The sequence below is a fragment of the Castor canadensis genome, chromosome 7 (assembly GCF_047511655.1).
Source record: "Castor canadensis chromosome 7, mCasCan1.hap1v2, whole genome shotgun sequence".
In the NCBI taxonomy this organism is placed as follows: domain Eukaryota; kingdom Metazoa; phylum Chordata; class Mammalia; order Rodentia; family Castoridae; genus Castor; species Castor canadensis.
In genome coordinates this window covers 143,380,988-143,402,095 of record NC_133392.1, presented here as the reverse complement: position 1 = coordinate 143,402,095, position 21,108 = coordinate 143,380,988, and the positions used below count along the sequence as shown (strand labels likewise).

The following is a 21,108-nucleotide window of genomic DNA, read 5'->3' as shown; positions in this document are numbered from 1 at the left end:
ATTTCAGGATCTGTCTGGTTCAATAGATGATCTCCCCATGGGGACAGAAGGAGCTCTGAGTCCCGGAGTGAGCACATCAGGGATTTCCAGCAGCCAAGGAGAGCAGAGTAATCCAGCTCAGTCTCCTTTCTCTCCTCATACCTCCCCTCACCTGCCTGGCATCCGAGGCCCCTCCCCATCCCCTGTTGGCTCTCCCGCCAGTGTTGCTCAGTCTCGCTCAGGACCACTCTCACCTGCTGCAGTGCCAGGTACCTTCAAGTGCACTTCTTTGGGAAGAGGGAAAGGTGACTAATCCTGGTGCTATCAGGGAGCCCTGGTTCATGTGTACATAATTTCCCCGTAGGATTTGGAGAAGGGAGGTGGGAACCCCTTGGTTGGATATCTTTGTAGATGATACTGGGAGGTGTTTGGCCTCTCTAGCAGCCAGTTCCAGCTAGAATTTTCAGGCTAAGCTATGATTTGCTTACTCTCTGTGTCTGGAGCAGGCAACCAGATGCCACCTCGGCCACCCAGTGGCCAGTCGGACAGCATCATGCATCCTTCCATGAATCAATCAAGCATTGCCCAAGATCGAGGTGAGAGTCTGGACTTTGGGGTAGGAGCAGAGGGTTAAAGCAGACACTTGAGTACCTGGTACATTAGCTCTTGGAGAATTATATGGCTGTGAAACTTAATCTCAGCAGTAAATTCTAAGAGTGGACTTTGCTATGATGATGGCTCTAGAATTGTATTTCCTAATAGTCATTCTTTGTTTCTCCGTGCTTACCTGTGTTTTTGATAGATTTCTGCCTATATCGTGCCTAATTTGGTCAGCAGTTTCTGAAGATTCAGTCTTGAACCTTCACCTGTTACATCATTTACCAATTTATTTTTTTGTCACTGCTCTTTGTTTTTTCAACCTCTATTTAGTATGAACAGCTGTCTTGTCCTATGTTAATGGTATATCACTTGAGGAATCTAAAAGGGCAGGCACATGGCTATGTAGTAAATCAAATAGAGGCTTCATAGAAATAGTTGCTAAAGAAAACATAGATGGTGAAGTCCCACCATAGGGGGAGAGCATTTGTTCCCATTGTACTGAACACGACTCACTACTCGCAAATAGGTTATATGCAGAGGAATCCCCAGATGCCCCAGTACAGTTCCCCCCAGCCCGGCTCGGCCTTATCTCCACGTCAGCCTTCTGGAGGACAGATGCATACAGGCATGGGCTCCTACCAGCAGAACTCCATGGGAAGCTATGGTCCCCAGGGGGGTCAGTATGGCCCACAAGGTGAGTATACTACCAGTTGGGAGTAGGTAAAAGTGAAGAGAACATAGTTTCTGGTCTGATATGTTGACATATGGGTTATAATAGTCAGACTGTTCTTTGCCTTGAATCTACCCAGCCCAGGCCTTGAAGCGTAGGGCAGGGTAGGGTTCCATGTTGTCTACACCTAACTCTGTCACCATAGGAAAATCTTTTAATTATCTGAGCCTGTTTCATCTATAAAGTAGATATAAGGTGTTTAGTACTCAATTGAGCACAAAAATTAATAGATAGTACCTATTGGTTATCCCAATCTTCTTTTTTTTTTAGTAAGTAAGTTCTAAAGAATAAACCTTTTAAAAAAAAATCAGCCTATGTGGGTATACAACTGGATATCTTATACAGAACATGAGTTAAAAAGTAAGATGATTATGTAGAAAGGAAAGAATTCCCCTGAGACTTGGTGGGTCTTAGTAGTAGCAAAGTCAGCCTTGCTTTTTGCTGTCTTTATTAAGATAAGGGAACCCAGGGGCTGAGTTGTAGCTCAGAAGTACAGCACTTGTCTAGCATGCACAAGACCTAGGTTCAATCCCCAGCAAGATGCATATACACAGAGGAAGGGATAATGTATGTTCCTAGCCTTTTTAATCCCATGGAGGTGGAAGCTACATGAAGGTGATCTCTTTCCTGACCAAAGTATTGATTGATTCTCCTTGTTTGAAGTTTTAGAACTGAGAGATATTAGTAAGTTGCCAATCAGTTACTAACCAAGTCTTGTATCTTCTCTCCTTCCTCTTCCAGGAGGCTATCCCAGGCAGCCAAACTATAATGCATTGCCCAATGCCAACTACCCCAATGCAGGCATGGCTGGAAGCATGAATCCCATGGGTGCTGGAGGTCAGATGCATGGGCAGCCTGGCATTCCACCTTATGGCACACTTCCTCCAGGGAGAATGAGTCATGCCTCCATGGGCAACAGGCCTTATGGTCCTAATATGGCCAATATGCCACCTCAGGTTGGGTCTGGGATGTGCCCCCCACCAGGGGGCATGAACCGGAAAACTCAAGAATCTGCTGTTGCCATGCACGTTGCTGCCAACTCTATACAAAACAGGTAAGGCCTAGGAAGTGAAGAGGGGGTCCATGTAAGAAAATCTGTTGTGGTCATTGAAATGCTTTTGAGCCTAAACGAGAGTGTTGTTTGTATGTATGTATGTATGTACGTGTAACCGGTAGATAGCATTTTCTTGAGAGCTCTGTAGAAAATTAGGTTTTCTCCAGGTGCCAGTGGCTCATACCTACAATCCTAGCTACTCAGGAGACAGAGATCAGGAGGATAACGGTCAAAGCCGGCCCATGGCAAATAGTTTGCAAGACCCTGTCTTGAAAATACCCAAACAAAACAGGACTGGAGGAGTGGTTTAAGTGGTTGAGCATCTGCCCAACAAGTGTGAGGCCCTGAGTTCAAACCCCAGCACTGACAAAAAAAGAAATCTAGGTTTTTCCTATGGTGTGAAAATAAAAAAACAACAAAAATGTTAATTCTTAAGCATCCTAGATTAGTATTTCACATGACCAAGTATCGTATGTAAAGAACTATATAAAAAAAAAGGTGTGAGGACCAGGCATGGTAGCCATAGCTATAATCCCAGCTACTTGGGAAATGGAGATAGGATCATGGTTCAAGACCAGTCTGGGCAAAATGACCCTATCTCAGAAAACAAGCCCTGACTGGGGGCATGTCTCAAGTGGTAGAGCACCTGTCTGCTAAGCACAAGGACCTGAATTCAAATCCCAGTACTGCTAGGAAAAGCCAGATGTGGTAGTACATGCCTGTGGTCCCAGGTGCTGCAATAGCAGAGCTAGGAGGATCTCAGTCCGAGTCCTGCCCACAAAGGCCCAAGATCCTGTCTGAAAAACAACTACAACAGAAAGGGCTGGGGATGTTGCTCAAGTGGTAGAGTATTGGCAAGCATGAGGCAACATAGCAACGTTACATCTTGGAAAAAAAGGAAAGCAGATGTGGTAGCCCACACCTGTGATTTCAGCAATTGGGAAGCTATGGCAGGAGGATTTCAAGTTCAAGGCCAGCCTGGGTTACATAGCAAGAGCATATATGGGGGTCGTGGAAGGGGAGAAAGAGAATACACAAAACCACTTCTGGGTGCTATGCAGGAGGAGTCTAGTTTGTTTTGTATTTGGCATAACAAAAAGTGTTACAATTAAGCATTTTATCTCTGCCTTGTGCTACTGAGAGGGCCCTTAAATAAAAATAACAGTGTAACTTTGAAGGAAGGTACTAAGAGTGTACCACTTAAAATTGAGCCTAATGTTTGCTATATAGCGCTCCAATCTTATAAAATCATTTTGTGGGGAATAGAAGATGAATATCTAGATGCTGACCAGCTCTAGTTTGAGAGACTTATAAACATTTTCCATTTAAACCTGACTAGATGATCAAACAACCTTATTTGTTCATGTTCAAATCTGAAAGCTGAGTGTCTCTAGCCCTTTTCTCTCTTAATTCCCATCTTCTTCCCTCAGGCCCCCAGGCTACCCCAATATGAATCAAGGGGGTATGATGGGAACTGGACCTCCCTATGGACAAGGGATTAATAGTATGGCTGGCATGATCAACCCTCAGGGACCCCCATATCCCATGGGTGGAACCATGGCCAACAATTCAGCAGGTAAATCTTAAGTCATTTCATACTCCAGGGATTTCTTCAAGAGTGATCTCAAGCTTGGACTTGAGAATTTTTTTCCCTCTTTTACAGGGATGGCAGCCAGCCCAGAGATGATGGGCCTTGGGGATGTCAAGTTAACTCCAGCCACCAAAATGAACAACAAGGCAGATGGGACACCGAAGGCAGAATCCAAATCCAAGGTAATGATTTTTATCTTGACTCCTCAACCTGATATCTTGTCCCCTTAATGAAAAGAAGAAAAATGAAAAGTCTTAAGATTTTAAGCCTTTTATGCCAACTAGTCTCTGAAAAACTTCCTCTTAGCATAAAGGGCCACAAAATAACAGTTCATGGAATTAGGCTTGAATTTGTCTAAGGAATCTTAATATTAATAATACTACATTCTCACAGCTGCATGTTAACAGGGGAAACAGCGTAGAATTCTCTGCGCTGTTTGGCTGGTGCCCCTGGGAGACTGATCCTCTTGTGTTCATACACTGATAGATATTGTATGCTGTGGGCAACTTGTTGCTCTTCTCTTCCTGGTCTTTACTCATAGCAGCAGGAGTGGTTGGTACCATGTGTTCCATAAAGAAGGAGATAAGCAAGTAGGAATTGGGTCCTTGGCCTTCTTACAGGTTGAATCTGGGTGTGCTCTCTGTTAGGCTACTTGGCAGCCTTAGGACCTGCTCAACATTTGAATCATTTTAAATATCTCTGTCCTTGGCCATACCTCATTTTTCTTATCTGTATAAGTATGGATATCTTCCTCCTCCAGCAACCAACTCTTCATCTACTCTCTTGTCTTAGACAGGCTAATATCCAAAGTCTTTCTACCAGGTGAGAGATGTATCCTTTCTTGACGATGAAGATTTTCTTTCTGTTCTATCTTATTTTATTTGCATTACTAGTGATTGAATGAATCCAGGTTCTAGCACATTCTAGGCCAGTGCACTAGAATGCTATGGCTCCAGCCCTTTTGGGATTTTTTGTTTGTTTGTTTTGTTTATTTTACAATACTGGGGATTAAACTTAAAGCCTCATGCTTGCTAGGCAAGTACTCTACCACTTGAGCCCCAGCCCCAGGCCTTTTTTTATTATTACTTTTTTTTTTTGGTGGGACAGTGTCTCAAACTTAGGGCCTTATGCTTATAAATAGGCACTCTACTGCTTGAACCACACTTCCAGTCCATTTTACTCCGGTTATTTAGGAGGTAGGTTCTCACAAACTTAATTTGCCCAAGCTGGCATTTAACCTCAATTGTTCTGATCTCAATCTCCATAGCTAGGATTACAGGTGTGAGCCACCAGCACCCAGCTGTTACTTTGTTTTTGAGACATGACCTTGCTATTTTCGCTTGTGCTGACCTCAAGGTCATAATCCTTCTGCCTCTGCCTCCCCAGTAGAGGATTACAGGCATGTACTACTATGCCTGACTAGAGGAAGGACGGTTTCTTTTCATTTTAGCTTACTCTGTTGTCTCAAGATCATGGGTTGAGTTTCTTGAGCAAAACAGGTTCCTGGAAAGTAGTATCAGAGGAGTAGTAGCTTTGATGTCAGGTGGGCAAGGTTTGAAACTAAGCTCTACCAGTTAGAAACTGTGAGTTCTAAACTGGGTATGTAGTACCCATCTATAATCCTAGCACTCAAGAAGCTGAGGCAGGAGGATCATGAGTTCAAGGCCAACTTGAGAGGCCTTTGTTTGAAGAAGCTTTGAGACCTTAGGTATTGCCTCTTAGAGCCTGGTTCTTTATCTTTAAAAATAGGGATGAAGTATAATACCAGATATGAAAGACATATAGTCCAGTTCCCAGTACAGTACACATATAGTCAGTATTAGTTTGCTCTCTTTACAATATAAGGCCTACCTGCCTTTTGACCCTTAGCCTTGTGAAGGCGGGGCAGGTATTAGTGACCACCTGTGAGCAAGAAGCTTTTCCACTGCCCTTGTCAAGAGACTTCTTGAGACCCTTAGCATAGACTTTGAATTTGATCCATTCTATGAATTTTCACCTACCCTTCCAGAAATCCAGTTCTTCTACTACAACCAATGAGAAGATCACCAAGTTGTATGAGTTGGGTGGTGAGCCTGAGAGGAAGATGTGGGTGGACCGTTATCTGGCCTTCACAGAGGAAAAGGCCATGGGCATGACAAATCTGCCTGCTGTGGGTAGAAAACCTCTGGACCTCTATCGCCTCTATGTGTCTGTAAAGGAGATTGGTGGATTGACTCAGGTGAGTATATATATATGACAGTTGGCTTCCTCTATAGTTCCCACAAGTCCCTAGCTAGATAACTCACTGGCTTCCTGTGGTATCCCACAGGGACAGCATTTTTCTGCCCTCTGGTCACATACTACTGACAGACCATAAGCACAGGACTTGTAGAAGATAAGCAAAGGCAGGAGGTTGAGACCTTCCTTAATAGTAGGAACTATTAGCAATAAGCTTACCATGTATCTGTGATCCTACTGGGGTTCAAAGATATTGCTCACAGATCTTCCTCTGGCTCCAAGGAGGCAATTTGTCACTGTAGCAAGTGCAGGGTTTGGAGAGATGGGCCTCTTTTAAAATCCTGCCACTTATATTTGATGACCTTAATCAAGGTCTGTAAACCATTCTGAGCCTTAATTTTCTTATTGGTGAAAGGAGGACAATGTGTACCCTTCTGTACTGTCAAAAAAAGTTAAACCTTTCAGCAAGGTTTCTGCCACATAAATTGGTCTGTAAGTTGATACATGGGCAGCCAGAGTTTTTGTTGACCCTCTGAATCCAGGAAGCTTCCCAGTGGATATGGAATTTTAGGAGATGCTTAGTAGAACCAGTTTGTGAAGGAAGAAGTGATAAAAAAAATTATGTATCTGGTCGCTGTATATTGGAGACTTAAGGAAATGAATTAATCCTTGCTGAAAACCTCTGAACTGAAGGTACAGATACTATAGAGTTTTATTTTAGACTCGGCCTAAGAGGTAAACAGGCGAGACAACACTGACAGACAGCCCACCTTGTCTTGTAGGCTTTGGTTTTGTACATGTTTCTATAGTGACCAGACCAGAAACTACTCTTGAATCACTTTGTAGCTGGAGGCTGGAGAGTAGGGACAGACTTACTCTAAACCTTCTAATTCAGAAGAGGAAAACAGCTGTCACCAACAGAAAAGAAAGTGATTGGAATAAAGCCAACCAACAGTCAGTTATGAATTCCTTCTCCCTTCAGGCTTTATTCCCCTCCCCCATAAAGAAAAACAAAACAGGGCACATGCATACTGCCATGTAACTGGTATGGGAAGTCAAGTCAAGCCACGGAAGGCTTTTGAGGTGACCCTGGGTGTATTCCTGCATTTTATTCTGATGTTGAGTTCTCATATCCTGCCTGTAGGAAAAGAGAGCATGGGTTAAGAAGTTTGGTAGCCTTTTTAGCTCTTGTGATATAGGGTAAGGTACTGAGGGAATCTCCAAGGTGAGGCTTGTCAGTTTGCAAAAGATTTGAAACCTTTTAGGTGTTGTGTTGAATTGAATTCTAAAGATAATGAGAATTCACAGGAGAGGGGAGGGAGTACCATTATAAGTTAGTTTGTGAAGCCTCCAAGAAGACAAAAGGTGAGTCCTGAGCTTTTCTAATGGGTTAGTAGAGTTTAAGCAGAGGAAGGAGCCATGCCAATACATTGGGCTAAATGGCATGGGGATGGAAAAGAGTATGAAGTATCACACACAGGCCACCTCCAACTTAAGATGGGTCAGGTCTTAATTCTCTCCATCAGCACCATGAAAAGTATTCCTGGTTACCTCTCTTTGAACCCTGTTGTCCCTGTATGTGCTTCCTTAAATTCTGTGTTATCACTGGTATCAAATCAAAGATTATCACAACCTATTGCACTCCCTTTATGGATTAGTACTAGAAGGCCAGGGCTCCCAACATTTGAGGGGCATGGTTACTATAAGATGTAGGAATAAGCATAAGGAGACTTGCCCAGCTAGTGCGGAAAAACTGATTATAGGAAACTTTTGGGGGGGAACAGTTTCAGTCAATGTGCCCTGAAGCCGGGTGCAGGTGACTCATGCCTGTCATCCTAGCTACTCAGGAGGCATTGCGGTTCAAAGCCAGCCCCAGCAAATAGTTTGTGAGACCCTGCCTCGAAAAAAATCTTCACAAAAAGGGTTGGCAGGGTGGCTCAAGGTATAGACTCCTGAGTTCAAGCCCCAGTATCACCCAAAAAAAACCCATATGTGCCCTGAAGCTATGGAAAGGAGACAGATCTATGGCTGTCTCCTTGGGGTGGTCCAAAAGAAGTCCTACAGTACTCAACATGTGGACAATCAGTGACCTAAAGTTATGTCACTGTGATGCTGGGAAGCAATAACATAAGTCCTTAAATTTGCAATAAGGGAAAAATAATCAGATGTGAAAATCCCCAGTTTGATAAAGTCAAGCACGTGGGTTATTGATACTACCACAATGGTCCACATTTTATAAACTCTTTATTAGGCATTCAAAATAGAATTAGAATCAGACGGTGATTTGCACACCCATTTTTCAACAGTACATATGTATAAAGCCAAAGATAAGACTTTTTGTATTCTTTTCTAATAGTGATATGAAATTTACCCTGTTATAAGTAAGCAAAAAGTTGGAATGGAACCTACAGAGGATAGAGTGAAGTCAGTCATAGGTTAAGTCTATTTATCAATGGACATAAGTCAGTCCATTTATCATGGACTATCCATCCAGCTGTGCTAGCTTTTGTTGGCTAGAATAGTGATGCCACAAGAAATCAGAGTACCTTGCAGCACTGGAACTTGTGGGCAGGAAGACTGGGTGCAGATACACCCTGACTCTCCTCTTTGGTTGTACAGGTCAACAAAAACAAAAAATGGCGGGAACTTGCGACCAACCTCAATGTGGGCACATCCAGCAGTGCTGCCAGCTCCTTGAAAAAGCAGTATATCCAGTGTCTCTATGCCTTTGAGTGCAAGATTGAACGGGGAGAAGACCCTCCCCCAGACATCTTTGCAGCTGCTGATTCCAAGAAGTCCCAACCCAAGATCCAACCTCCCTCTCCTGGTAAGGATGGGGTGAGCAACCTCAAAACAGGGCCTGGATCCTTACACAGTAGTGCCTTCCCCCAGGGATGTTTGCTCTACTCTACCATACTATAGGCCTTAGCAGGTTGGCACACTAAAGAGCGGGCAGTGGCAATTCCCTTGGGAGGTACTGTATAGCAGCTCTTAAGTTTTAATTTTCATTATATATCTGGCATCCTGCTAAATGTTTGTAAACTAGTGAGTGGGAGGAATAATAGAGGAGTGAGGAAAAACTGACAAATAACAGTAAGGCAGAGCCATCTGGGAGCTTTGGCCAGCGGATATCAGCCCCTTAGAATACAGTTCAGACTAGAGCCCAGAATTCCCCAGGGAGCTAAGATGGTAATGAATGGGAAGGAGGGGGTAGAAAGGGTGACATGAATGAAACTCTGATGGGAGTGCCTCTGTCCACTCTCCTTTCTGAGAGGAGGCAAGGGCCTAGGCTAGCATGGGGAGAAAAGAAGGCCAGGGCCCTGAAGGTGGGTGTAAACACATGTGCCCTGGTGTTGACCTCTGAGGGTGTTATGAGTGCCTGAGATGACTCATCAGCTGGGATGGCCTCAGCATTGGGATATCTACTGCTGGGAATGGTAACTAATGGAAACATTAATTACTGGGAGTTCTCTGTTCATCAGGTTAGAGGAAGATTTGAACCTGAGGATGACATTGTGCTGGGTGTTTGAGAATAAGAACACCTAGATTCCTAAACTGCACCACAGATTGGGGTCTAGGTGGACCCTACCACCTTGAATTTTGGGGACACTGACTGGGATCTTGTGCACAATCAATAGTATGTTTAATAGGTTAGATAAGGTTCTTGGAGAAGAGAGAAACTGTCAGTGAGTCAAGAAGTGACTGGCATAGTGATGTCATGACCACATCACTTTAAGTGTTTAAAGCATAAAGGGACAAAACCTATTCCCCTTTTTTAATAACCTGACCTTATAGGTCACCTAATGTGAAAACAGTGCCCTAAGCTTTAATGGCCTTAGGAAAATCTTTATTATAAAGAAGTTCTGAAGAAGTCCTGGAAAGCAAGATACGGTGGTACAGGCCTGTAATGCCAGCACTTGGGAGGCTGAAGGATGAGGATCATGAATTTGAGACTAGCCTGGACTGTATAGTATGACCCTGTATGAAAAAAAAAAAGAGAGAGAGCGAGAGAGAGACAGAAATATCTTGGAGCATTTGGTTGTTTCTGTGAAAGTTAAATATTTTTCTGGTAAGCAAGCTGCTTATCCTGCATCTCTGTCTATAGCAGGATCAGGGTCTATGCAGGGGCCACAGACTCCTCAGTCAACCAGCAGTTCCATGGCAGAAGGAGGAGACTTGAAGCCACCAACTCCAGCATCCACACCACACAGTCAAATCCCTCCCTTGTCAGGCATGAGGTAAGGCCAGGAGCAAGGTTTGGGGGACCCTGGTGACAAGTGTGTGGCAACTCCTGATTAGCCCAAGGGTCATATTTGCCTAGCCAGTGACTCCTGTGTGTTTTCCTTTATATATTTTATCTATTTGGGGTTCAATTGGTTTTCCTCACTCTGGAGCAGGAGCAATTCAGTCGGGATCCAGGATGCCTTTCCTGATGGAAGTGACCCCACATTCCAGAAGCGGAATTCCATGACTCCAAACCCTGGGTACCAGCCCAGTATGAATACCTCTGACATGATGGGGCGCATGTCCTATGAGCCAAATAAGGATCCTTACAGCAGTATGAGGAAAGGTAACCAATTGCTATTGACCTTGTGCCAGGGCTATCTTGAGAGTGGCTCAGGGTTCTATCTGTGATAGAACTATCTGAGATAATGCATTTCCTGACATAACATGCTCTAACTGGTCCCTTTATTCCTTTTTTTGTGGTGCTGGGCATGGAACCCAGGGCCTAACACATACCAGGCGAGTTCTCTGCCACTCAGCTACATCCCCAATCCCTATTTCTTATCTTTTGGCCTCACCCAATCACCTTTTAATATGCTTTTTGTTGAATGGGGCCTCTTTAGATTTACTTGAACTTGTCAGGAAAACAATGAGAATAAATCCAAGCTCTATAAAGGGTATGGGGCTTTGGAGTAGGCAAGGTACTGGGGCATGCCAACCCCCCAGTTTTCTTACTGTCTTCCTTTCTGCACTCAGCTCCAGGGAGTGATCCCTTCATGTCCTCAGGGCAGGGCCCCAACGGCGGGATGGGTGACCCCTATAGCCGTGCTGCTGGGCCTGGTCTGGGAAATGTGGCTATGGGACCACGACAGCACTATCCCTATGGAGGTCCTTATGACCGAGTGAGGTAAGCATGGCCCTTGCACCTGTCCCACCCATGGTATCTTGGAGCTATGTGCACTGAATTCATTTCTCCAATTTGCTTAGGACTGACCCTGGAATAGGGCCTGAGGGAAATATGGGCACGGGGGCCCCACAACCGAATCTCATGCCTTCCACCCCCGACTCGGGGATGTATTCTCCTAGCCGCTACCCACAGCAGCAGCAGCAGCAGCAACGGTGAGTGAAGCTTGGTCCTAACACCAGTGTGGCTCAGGTGTTGCCATTCCCCATGCTGATCCTCTTTCTCTCTTTTTGCAGACATGATTCCTATGGCAATCAGTTCTCCACCCAAGGCACCCCTTCTGGCAGCCCTTTCCCCAACCAACAGACCACAATGTATCAGCAGCAACAGCAGGTGAGAAGGGTAGCATAGTTGGGAATGGAGTGACCTACAGGTCCCCATTTGGAAATAGTGAGTAACCAAATCTAATCTTTGGCAATCTCCACCCACCTAGCCAGTTTTGCCTGGAGAGTCAAGTCCTCAATCTCTTCCTGTTTTAGAGCCCAGTGTAATCTTCTTACTTCTCCAAAAGAGCAAGAACAAACCTTACTATGATTTTTGAGGGTTTTATATGTTTTTCTACTTGGAGCAAGAGAGAGACAGAAAGGAAGAGAGAATAGTGGTTGATCTCAGAAGTAACTTCAAAAGATAATTTGTAAAGTTGATTCCTTGGTTCTTTTGGAATCTATATTCTCTCTTCCAGAGGGGCAAAAGTAGAATAAGCAAGTGCCAGATTTTAGCCATTTTGACATCTGTGGGTTTTCAATGCAGAATACTAACTTTCCCTGTGCTTTCTCTGTCTTTAGAATTATAAGCGGCCAATGGATGGCACATATGGCCCTCCTGCCAAGCGGCATGAAGGGGAGATGTACAGTGTGCCGTACAGCACTGGGCAGGGGCAGCCTCAACAGCAGCAGTTGCCCCCAGCCCAGTCCCAGTCTGCCAGCCAGCAGCAAGCTGCCCAGCCTTCCTCTCAGCAAGATGTGTACAACCAATATGGCAATGCTTATCCTGCTACTGCCACTGCTGCTACTGAGCGCCGACCAGCAGGCGGCCCCCAGAACCAATTTCCATTCCAGTTTGGCCGAGACCGTGTCTCTGCACCCCCTGGCTCCAATGCCCAACAGAATATGCCACCACAAATGATGGGTGGCCCCATACAGGCATCAGCTGAGGTCGCTCAGCAAGGCACGATGTGGCAGGGGCGTAATGACATGACCTATAATTATACCAACAGGCAGAGCACGGGCTCTGCCCCCCAGGGTCCTGCGTATCATGGCGTGAACCGAACAGATGAAATGCTGCACACGGATCAGAGGGCCAACCATGAAGGCCCATGGCCTTCCCATGGCACACGCCAGCCTCCATATGGCCCTTCTGCCCCCGTGCCCCCCATGACAAGACCCCCTCCATCTAACTACCAGCCCCCACCAAGCATGCAGAATCACATTCCTCAGGTATCCAGCCCTGCTCCCCTGCCTCGGCCAATGGAGAACCGCACCTCTCCTAGCAAGTCTCCATTCCTGCACTCTGGGATGAAAATGCAGAAGGCAGGTCCACCAGTACCCGCCTCACACATAGCACCTGCCCCTGTGCAGCCCCCTATGATTCGGCGGGATATCACCTTCCCACCAGGCTCTGTTGAAGCCACGCAACCTGTGTTGAAGCAGAGAAGGCGGCTTACAATGAAAGACATTGGTAAGGAGACTTCACCCATTGGATGCTTAATCTACCCTCTTCCAGATCTTGTCCATTGTTCCTCTATCCTAATATACTAAATGAGGTTATTCTGGTGTAGTATTGACTAAAGTAGAGCCAAAGAATTTTAGGGAAAAAAATGAGCTGATTTCAGGTTTTCTTTTAAGGCATTGCCATGCCTAGAAGCAGTTAGGGGCAAATGTGTTTCGCATTCCTTGGAAATCTCCAAAAGGAACTGCCTCTACCTTGTGTTACCATGAGAGTAGTGAGACTGATAGGGCAACCTGGGTTTGGTGAATGGGTAACACAGAGGTTTATTTCAGGTACCCCGGAGGCATGGCGGGTTATGATGTCCCTCAAGTCTGGACTCTTGGCAGAGAGTACGTGGGCATTAGACACCATTAACATTCTACTATATGATGACAACAGCATTATGACCTTCAACCTCAGTCAGGTGAGTGCAGGTTCCTGGGGGGAGATTGGGAGGACCTGCGATCTTCTTGATTTAGATAGTACTAAATGACACTGAGGATTAAGACATCTTCAGCCAACACAGTTTTCTCTCTTGTATATCTTCCATGCCACTCCGATGCTTCCCTTACCACTGGGCACGGGCCCAGGGTATTGAGAGCTGTAATAACTTGTGGAAGGTGTTCCTTAGTTCAGGATTGACCTAAAAGGCAATTTTATTTTGGGAAAAAACTTTTTGGTATTAGTAAGAAATGTAGACTCCATTTATGTTATAGTGAGGACACCATGTTTTCTAGACTACCAAGAACCAGAGGTCTAGGCAGGCACTGGTGGTCCATGCCTGTAATCTTAGCTACTAAGGAGGCAGAGATTAGGAGGATTGTGGTTCGAAGCCAGCCCAAGCAAATAGTTTGTGAGACCCTATCTTGAAAATACCTAGCACAAAAAGGGCTAGTGGAGTGGCTCAAGGTGTAGGCCCTGAGGTCAAGCCCCAGTACGGCCAAAAAAAAAAAAAAAAAAAAGGTGGTTTTTATGTCAATGAACAGGGCAGTTTCTTTACTTTTTCCTTTCTTGCCAGTTCTTCTCTGAGTAAAAGAGGACTTTCTTGATACCATTATTTTATTGGGAATGAAATGGGTGGGAGTTTTCTCTTTTGCTTTTATTTTTTTGAAATGGGGTTTCACAGTGTATAGCCCATGATGCCTTCAGACTTGTGATCTTCCTGCTTTACCTTCCCCAATCATGGAATTGCATGACTGTTCCACCATGTCTGGTCCGTGTTAGCTTCTTTTTTTTTTTTTTTTTTTTATGGCAGAACTTGGGTTTGAATTCAAGGCCTCATGGTTGCTAGGCAGGTGCTGTTACTGCTTGAGCCACCCTGCCCTTTTTTGTGGTGGGTTTTTTTTTTTTTTTTTTTTGAGCTAGGATCTCACAAACTATATGCCTGGGGCTGGCTTTGAACTCTGTTCTCTTGGTTTCTGCCTCCTGAGTAGCTAGGATTACAGGCATGAGCTACAGGCACCCAGCCCATCTTACCTTCTTTTGATCATCCTTGGAACCTACCAACCTGTTAAGGAAGGAGCTGACTAGGGGGACATATTAATAATATTTATCACTCACAGTGTTATTACTTTGTGCCAGAGCCTTAATATTTTGTTTCATGTCCTACAACAGCTCTCAGAGATAAGAGATGTGGCTATTTAGAGATGAGTAAATATGCATGGAGTCTTGTTCTTGCCCAGGTTCACACAGTTGTCAGCAGAATCTTTCTGGCTCTAGGCCTGACTTTATTTCCATTGCATAACACTGCCTCCCATGAGAAAATAAAGGAACAAATTTTGATTGAGCATTTTCCATATTCCAGGCATTTGACCCTAGAATAATACTGTTGAGTATGTTGTTGTTGTTGTTTTTTTTTTTTTGGTGGTACTGGGTTTTGAACTCAGCCTTGGATTTGCTAGACAAGCCTTCTACCATTTCTTATGCCTCCCCGCTCCCCCCAGGCCCAGAAACAAGTTCCTGGAAATGCCAGAATTTACGTTGATTTTTTTTTTTTTTCTTTTTTGTTTTTGCTGGTACTGGGGCTTGAACTCGGCCTCATACTTGTTTGGTAGGCATGCTACTACTTGAGCCACTCCTCCAGCCCTAGAAATGCCGGAATTTAAACCTAGATCTTTCTAATACTAAAACTCTTGGTTTTGTTTTCTGGGTTTTATTTTTTTTTTCCATTCTGCTGTGCTATTCATCCAAAGAGATGAAAATTTTCTTCTAGAGGTATATGGCCTATATGGGATTCAAGCTGGAGTTTGGTTCTCCTTAGCACCAGCTTGGACTAATGTTTGGAGAGCCAGAGCCTCATCCCACTCATTATGCTGCAAGATTCATAGAGGTCCAGCCTCCTAGCATGTTGAGAAGCTTGAAGAAGAGAGCAGATGAACATTGGTCCATACCACATTCCCTTCTCCTCACTTGTATTAGAAGAGGTCATCCCACCACACTTACACTTGTATTAGAAGAGGTCATCCCACCACACTTACACTTGTATTAGAAGAGGTCATCCCACCACACTTACACTTGTATTAGAAGAGGTCATCCCACCACACTTATACTTGTATACTTGGGCTACGCTTGGGTGGATATAGAGTATCCTAGAAGGATAATGGCACCGACCAACATTTTAGAAAACCAACATTGGTTAAGAAAGCAGAGGCTTGAGAGATGGGTGGCACTAGTGTGTGAGGTACAGAGCTGTGTGTGACTCACATTTCCATCCTGCTGGGGGCAGGCTTTTGTGATAGTTGTTTGAGCAGAAGAAAGAGCTTTGTGCTCTTTCTTTGCAGAGGAAAAGGCATAGGAGAGATGAAGATGAATGACTTATTTATTCTGAGGAAGCTTTTGGGAAAGGATCAACTCTGCATAAGGAGCAGCATCCTAAGTGAGGCAGATGTCTAACTAGAAGGAAAGGGGAGATTGGATAGAGTGTGTGTGTGTGTGTGTAGGTTTCTCTCTTAATCCACTTTCTTCCCCTAATTTCTTTCCTGTTCTTTATCTTTCAGCTCCCAGGGTTGCTAGAACTCCTTGTAGAATACTTCCGTCGATGCCTAATCGAGATCTTTGGCATTTTAAAGGAGTATGAGGTGGGTGACCCAGGACAGAGAACTCTCCTGGACCCTGGGAGATTCAGCAAGGTGTCTAGCCCAGCCCCCACAGACAGTGAGGAAGAAGAACTTCTAGGTCCTAAATTAGAGGAGGAAGAAGAGGAAGACATAGTTGAAAATGATGAGGAGATGGCCTTCCTGGGCAAAGACAAGCCAGCTTTAGAGAATAGCGAGGAGAAGCTAGTCAGTAAGTTTGACAAGCTTCCAGTAAAAATTGTACAAAAGAATGATCCATTTGTGGTGGACTGCTCAGATAAGCTTGGGCGTGTGCAGGAGTTTGACAGTGGCCTGCTGCACTGGCGGATTGGTGGTGGGGATACCACTGAGCATATCCAAACCCATTTTGAGAGCAAGACAGAGCTGCTGCCCTCCCGGCCTCATGCACACTGCCCAACAGCCCCCCGGAAACAAGTCACAACAGTAGAGGGCACACCAGGGACAACAGAGCAGGAGGGGCCCCCACCTGAAGGCCCTCCAGAAAAACGGATCACAGCCACTATGGATGATATGTTGTCTACCCGGTCTAGCACATTGACAGAGGAGGGAGTTAAGAGCGCAGAGACCACCAAGGAAAGCAGCAAGTTTCCATTCGGTATTAGTCCAGCACAGAGCCACCGGAACATCAAGATCCTAGAGGACGAGCCCCACAGTAAGGATGAGACCCCACTGTGTACCCTTCTGGACTGGCAGGATTCACTTGCCAAGCGCTGTGTCTGTGTCTCCAACACCATCCGAAGCCTGTCATTTGTGCCAGGCAACGACTTTGAGATGTCCAAACACCCAGGGTTGTTGCTCATCCTGGGAAAGCTAATCCTGCTGCACCACAAGCACCCAGAACGGAAGCAGGCACCACTAACTTACGAGAAAGAGGAGGAACAGGACCAAGGGGTGAGCTGTAACAAAGTGGAATGGTGGTGGGACTGCTTGGAGATGCTCCGGGAAAATACCTTGGTCACACTCGCCAACATTTCGGGGCAGTTGGACCTATCCCCATACCCTGAAAGCATTTGCCTGCCTGTCCTGGACGGACTCCTACACTGGGCAGTTTGCCCTTCAGCTGAAGCCCAGGACCCCTTCTCCACCCTGGGCCCCAATGCCGTCCTCTCCCCCCAGAGACTGGTCTTGGAAACCCTCAGCAAACTCAGCATCCAGGACAACAATGTGGACCTGATCCTGGCCACGCCCCCCTTCAGTCGTCTGGAGAAGTTGTATAGCACCATGGTGCGCTTCCTCAGTGACCGAAAGAACCCGGTGTGCCGGGAGATGGCTGTGGTACTGCTGGCCAACCTGGCACAAGGGGATAGCCTGGCAGCCCGGGCCATCGCAGTGCAGAAGGGCAGCATCGGCAACCTCCTGGGCTTCCTCGAGGACAGCCTTGCTGCCACACAGTTCCAGCAGAGCCAGGCCAGCCTCCTCCACATGCAGAACCCGCCCTTTGAGCCAACTAGTGTGGACATGATGCGGCGGGCTGCCCGTGCGCTGCTTGCCCTGGCCAAGGTGGATGAGAACCACTCAGAGTTCACTCTGTATGAGTCACGGCTGTTGGACATCTCGGTGTCACCATTGATGAACTCATTGGTTTCACAAGTCATTTGTGATGTACTGTTTTTGATTGGCCAGTCATGACAGCCGTGGGACACCTCCCCTCCCCGTGTGTGTGTGCGTGTGTGGAGAACTTAGAAACTGACTGTTGCCCTTTATTTATGCAAAACCACCTCAGAATCCAGTTTACCCTGTGCTGTCCAGCTTCTCCCTTGGGAAAAAGTCTCTCCTGTTTCTCTTTCCTCCTCCTCCCTCCCCTTCACACCTTTCTTTTCCTCATCCTCACCTTTCTTCCCCTCAGGACCCCCCCTCTATTTGAAAAGACAAAGCTCTGCCTACATAGACTTTTTTATTTTAACCAAAGTTACTGTTGTTTACAGTGAGTTTGGGGAAAAAAAAATAAAAAATAAACATGGCTTTCCCAGTCCTTGCATCAATGGGAAGCCACATTTCATAACTGTTTTTAATGGTTAAAAAAAAAAGGAAAAAAATACAAAAAAAAACAAAAAAAAAAACTCTGAAGGACAAAAAGGTGACTGCTGAACTGTGTGTGGTTTATTGTTGTACATTCACAATCTCGCAGGAGCCGAGAAGTTCGCAGTTGTGAGCAGACCCTGTTCACTGGAGAGGCCTGTGCAGTAGAGTGTAGACCCTTTCATGTACTGTACTGTACACCTGATACTGTAAACATACTGTAATAATAACGTCTCACATGGAAACGAGAGAAGACGCTGGGTCAGCAGCAAGCTGTAGTTTTTAAAATGTTTTTAGTTAAACGTTGAGGAGAAAAAAAAAAAAAAGGCTTTTCCCCCAAAGTATCATGTGTGAACCTACAACACCCTGACCTCTTTCTCTCCTCCTTGATTGTATGAATAACCCTGAGATCACCTCTTAGAACTGGTTTTAACCTTTAGCTGCAGCGGCTGCGCTGCCACGTGTGTATATATATGACGTTGTACATTGCACATACCCTTGGATCCCCACAGTTTGGTCCCCCTCCCAGCTACCCCTTTATAGTATGACGAGTTAACAAGTTGGTGACCTGCACAAAGCGAGACACAGCTATTTAATCTCTTGCCAGACATCGGCCCTCTTGGTGCGATGCTGTACAGGTCTCTGTAAAAAGTCCTTGCTGTCTCAGCAGCCAATCAACTTATAGTTTATTTTTTTCTGGGTTTTTGTTTTGTTTTGTTTTCTTTCTAATCGAGGTGTGAAAAAGTTCTAGGTTCAGTTGAAGTTCCTGATGAAGAAACACAATTGAGATTTTTTCAGTGATAAAATCTGCATATTTGTATTTCAACAATGTAGCTAAAACTTGATGTAAATTCCTCCTTTTTTTTTTTCCTTTTTTGGCTTAATGAATATCATTTATTCAGTATGAAATCTTTATACTATATGTTCCACGTGTTAAGAATAAATGTACATTAAATCTTGGTAAGACTTTTGTGAGGCTTTTTATTATCTTCAAATATGAAAAGATTGATCTTTTGTGGGAGAGTGGAAAGTACTAGTCCTGTTCTCAAAAACCTCCCTTAATGTGCTCTCCCCTCAGTGGTAGCCTCCTTGACCCTGTCATTTCTTTTCCATATTAAGCTTAAAAAACTCTGAGATACTTAGCCTGCAAGAAAAGTTCTGTGTATGAAAAGCATAATCAACGAATTGATAGTCTAGAAAATAAAAACTTTTGGAAATAGGTGGTAATGGGAGGATCTCTCTTTTTTTGAAAGTGTTAACTATAAAATAGCTATTTACCTTGAGGCAGCCTCTATCTCAATCACTTGTGTCTCCAGACTGGCTCTTTCCCCTGACTAGACTATTCAGAGCTGCTCTGACATCTCTGTTGGAAATTTAATTTGAACAAGTACAGGCTTACGTTCCTGTTTCTCCCACAGTTTTCTCAGTAAGTGGCAAGTCCAACCTCGCATTGCTTGGCCAAAAAAATCCTTGACTCATTTCCACATCCATTCTGTTAGCCCTCTTCAGAAAAATAATCCTCAATGCAGACATTACCACTATAGTTTGAGACACTGTCTTATCTTTCCTTAAGATTCCTTCCCATTCTTCATATAGCCACCAGAATGACCCCTTAAAAGTCACAGCAAACCCCGTTAGTGTTTATTTTATTATTTACTTGCTTACCTCGGTGGTACTGGGGTCTCATGCTTGCTAGGCAGGCACTCTACTACTTGAGCCACTCAGCCCTTTTTTTTTTTTTTTTGTGGTACTGGGGCTTAAACTCAGGGCCTACATCTTGAGCTACTCCACAGCCCTTTTTTGTATTGGGTTTTTCGAGATGGGGTGTTGCAGAATCATCTGCCCAGGCTGGCTTTGAACCACCATCCTGATTTCTGCCTCCTGAGTAACTGGAGAGATCATAGATCACCTGGCCAGATCATAGTAATGTCAGTCACCTAACTGGCTACTACCTTTCTGGTACCATAGCTCATGCCCTCTGCTCACTCTACTACATAGGTAGGTCTGTTTCCTCCTTGGAGTCTTTGTATTTTCTGTTCCTTTTACACGGAATTCTCTTTCACCAGATAACTGCATAGCTCAAGTCCTCATGTTAGGTTTTTTCAGATGTCAGGTGGGACTGGGGGTATAGCTCAGTGGTAGAGCATATGCATATTAGCACACACGAAGCCCTGAGTTCAATTCCCAGCACCAAAAAATAAAGTAAGTCTTTCTCTGGCCACCTTATTTAAACTAGTAATCTCTGCTCTCAAGCCTTATTTCCCTTCTCTCCCTTACTTTTCTTATAGTACTTACTAGTATCTAGCTCATTATATTTTGTACTAACCTGTCATCTTCCACTGGAACATAAACTCTATGAAGGCAGGACGGTTTACACAATCCTACAGCAGTCCTGTGTCCAAGGTCAGTAAGCTGATTTGGCTCCCATATTACAGTTGGTCAAAAGTGCTGAGAAAAGTAAAAGGCTTGTCTAAATTCATATGTCAAGAAGGCCCACCTGACCTAGGCCCATGCTTTTCCCAGTATACCATATCATACTCTCCAGATAGAAGAACAAGAGGAACTAAATCTACCTGAGAAGTACAGCAAGCAAGATTTGTTTTTATGTAGCATGAGGAAAGAGTTTCAAGTGCTCATCATAAGAATAACTTAATATTTGGGTCAGAGACAGGGATGAATAATTAGTATATCTCAGAGACTCCTTTTCCAATCAAAATTCTTTCCTAGGACTCTTCTGGAAAAACCTAAATGGGAAGATTTTCATATCTACATTTTGGTAAGCAATATTGCTAATGGTTATTTTTGCTGTGAGTCTCTTAAGCTGTGTTTTCTAATCTAGAAAGAACATTTCTGAGCTGTGAGTGGAGCATTACCTAGGAGTTTGGTTTCCTGGGTTCCTTTCATCTGCTGTCCTGCAATGCAGGGGTT

General features: G+C 44.7%; 1 protein-coding gene across 4 annotated transcripts in view; it reads left to right on the top strand.

The window, feature by feature from the left end:
• Nucleotides 1-19,144, top strand: part of Arid1a (AT-rich interaction domain 1A) — a 77,249-nt gene extending 58,105 nt beyond the window's left edge. For 3 of the 4 annotated variants that reach the window (XM_020183233.2, XM_074080898.1, XM_074080901.1), the window contains exons 5-20: nucleotides 8-248; nucleotides 486-575; nucleotides 1,106-1,273; nucleotides 2,051-2,363; nucleotides 3,794-3,939; nucleotides 4,027-4,136; nucleotides 5,963-6,172; nucleotides 8,791-8,998; nucleotides 10,277-10,409; nucleotides 10,566-10,741; nucleotides 11,152-11,302; nucleotides 11,383-11,514; nucleotides 11,596-11,692; nucleotides 12,145-13,036; nucleotides 13,360-13,490; nucleotides 16,063-19,144. In XM_020183233.2, the coding sequence (XP_020038822.2) occupies nucleotides 8-248; nucleotides 486-575; nucleotides 1,106-1,273; nucleotides 2,051-2,363; nucleotides 3,794-3,939; nucleotides 4,027-4,136; nucleotides 5,963-6,172; nucleotides 8,791-8,998; nucleotides 10,277-10,409; nucleotides 10,566-10,741; nucleotides 11,152-11,302; nucleotides 11,383-11,514; nucleotides 11,596-11,692; nucleotides 12,145-13,036; nucleotides 13,360-13,490; nucleotides 16,063-17,790 (4,926 nt within the window). In that variant the 3' untranslated portion in view covers nucleotides 17,791-19,144. The remainder of the gene's footprint in view (nucleotides 1-7; nucleotides 249-485; nucleotides 576-1,105; nucleotides 1,274-2,050; nucleotides 2,364-3,793; nucleotides 3,940-4,026; nucleotides 4,137-5,962; nucleotides 6,173-8,790; nucleotides 8,999-10,276; nucleotides 10,410-10,565; nucleotides 10,742-11,151; nucleotides 11,303-11,382; nucleotides 11,515-11,595; nucleotides 11,693-12,144; nucleotides 13,037-13,359; nucleotides 13,491-16,062) is intronic. The other variant, XM_074080899.1, reaches the window with a different exon arrangement.
• Nucleotides 19,145-21,108: the final 1,964 nt, after the last annotated feature.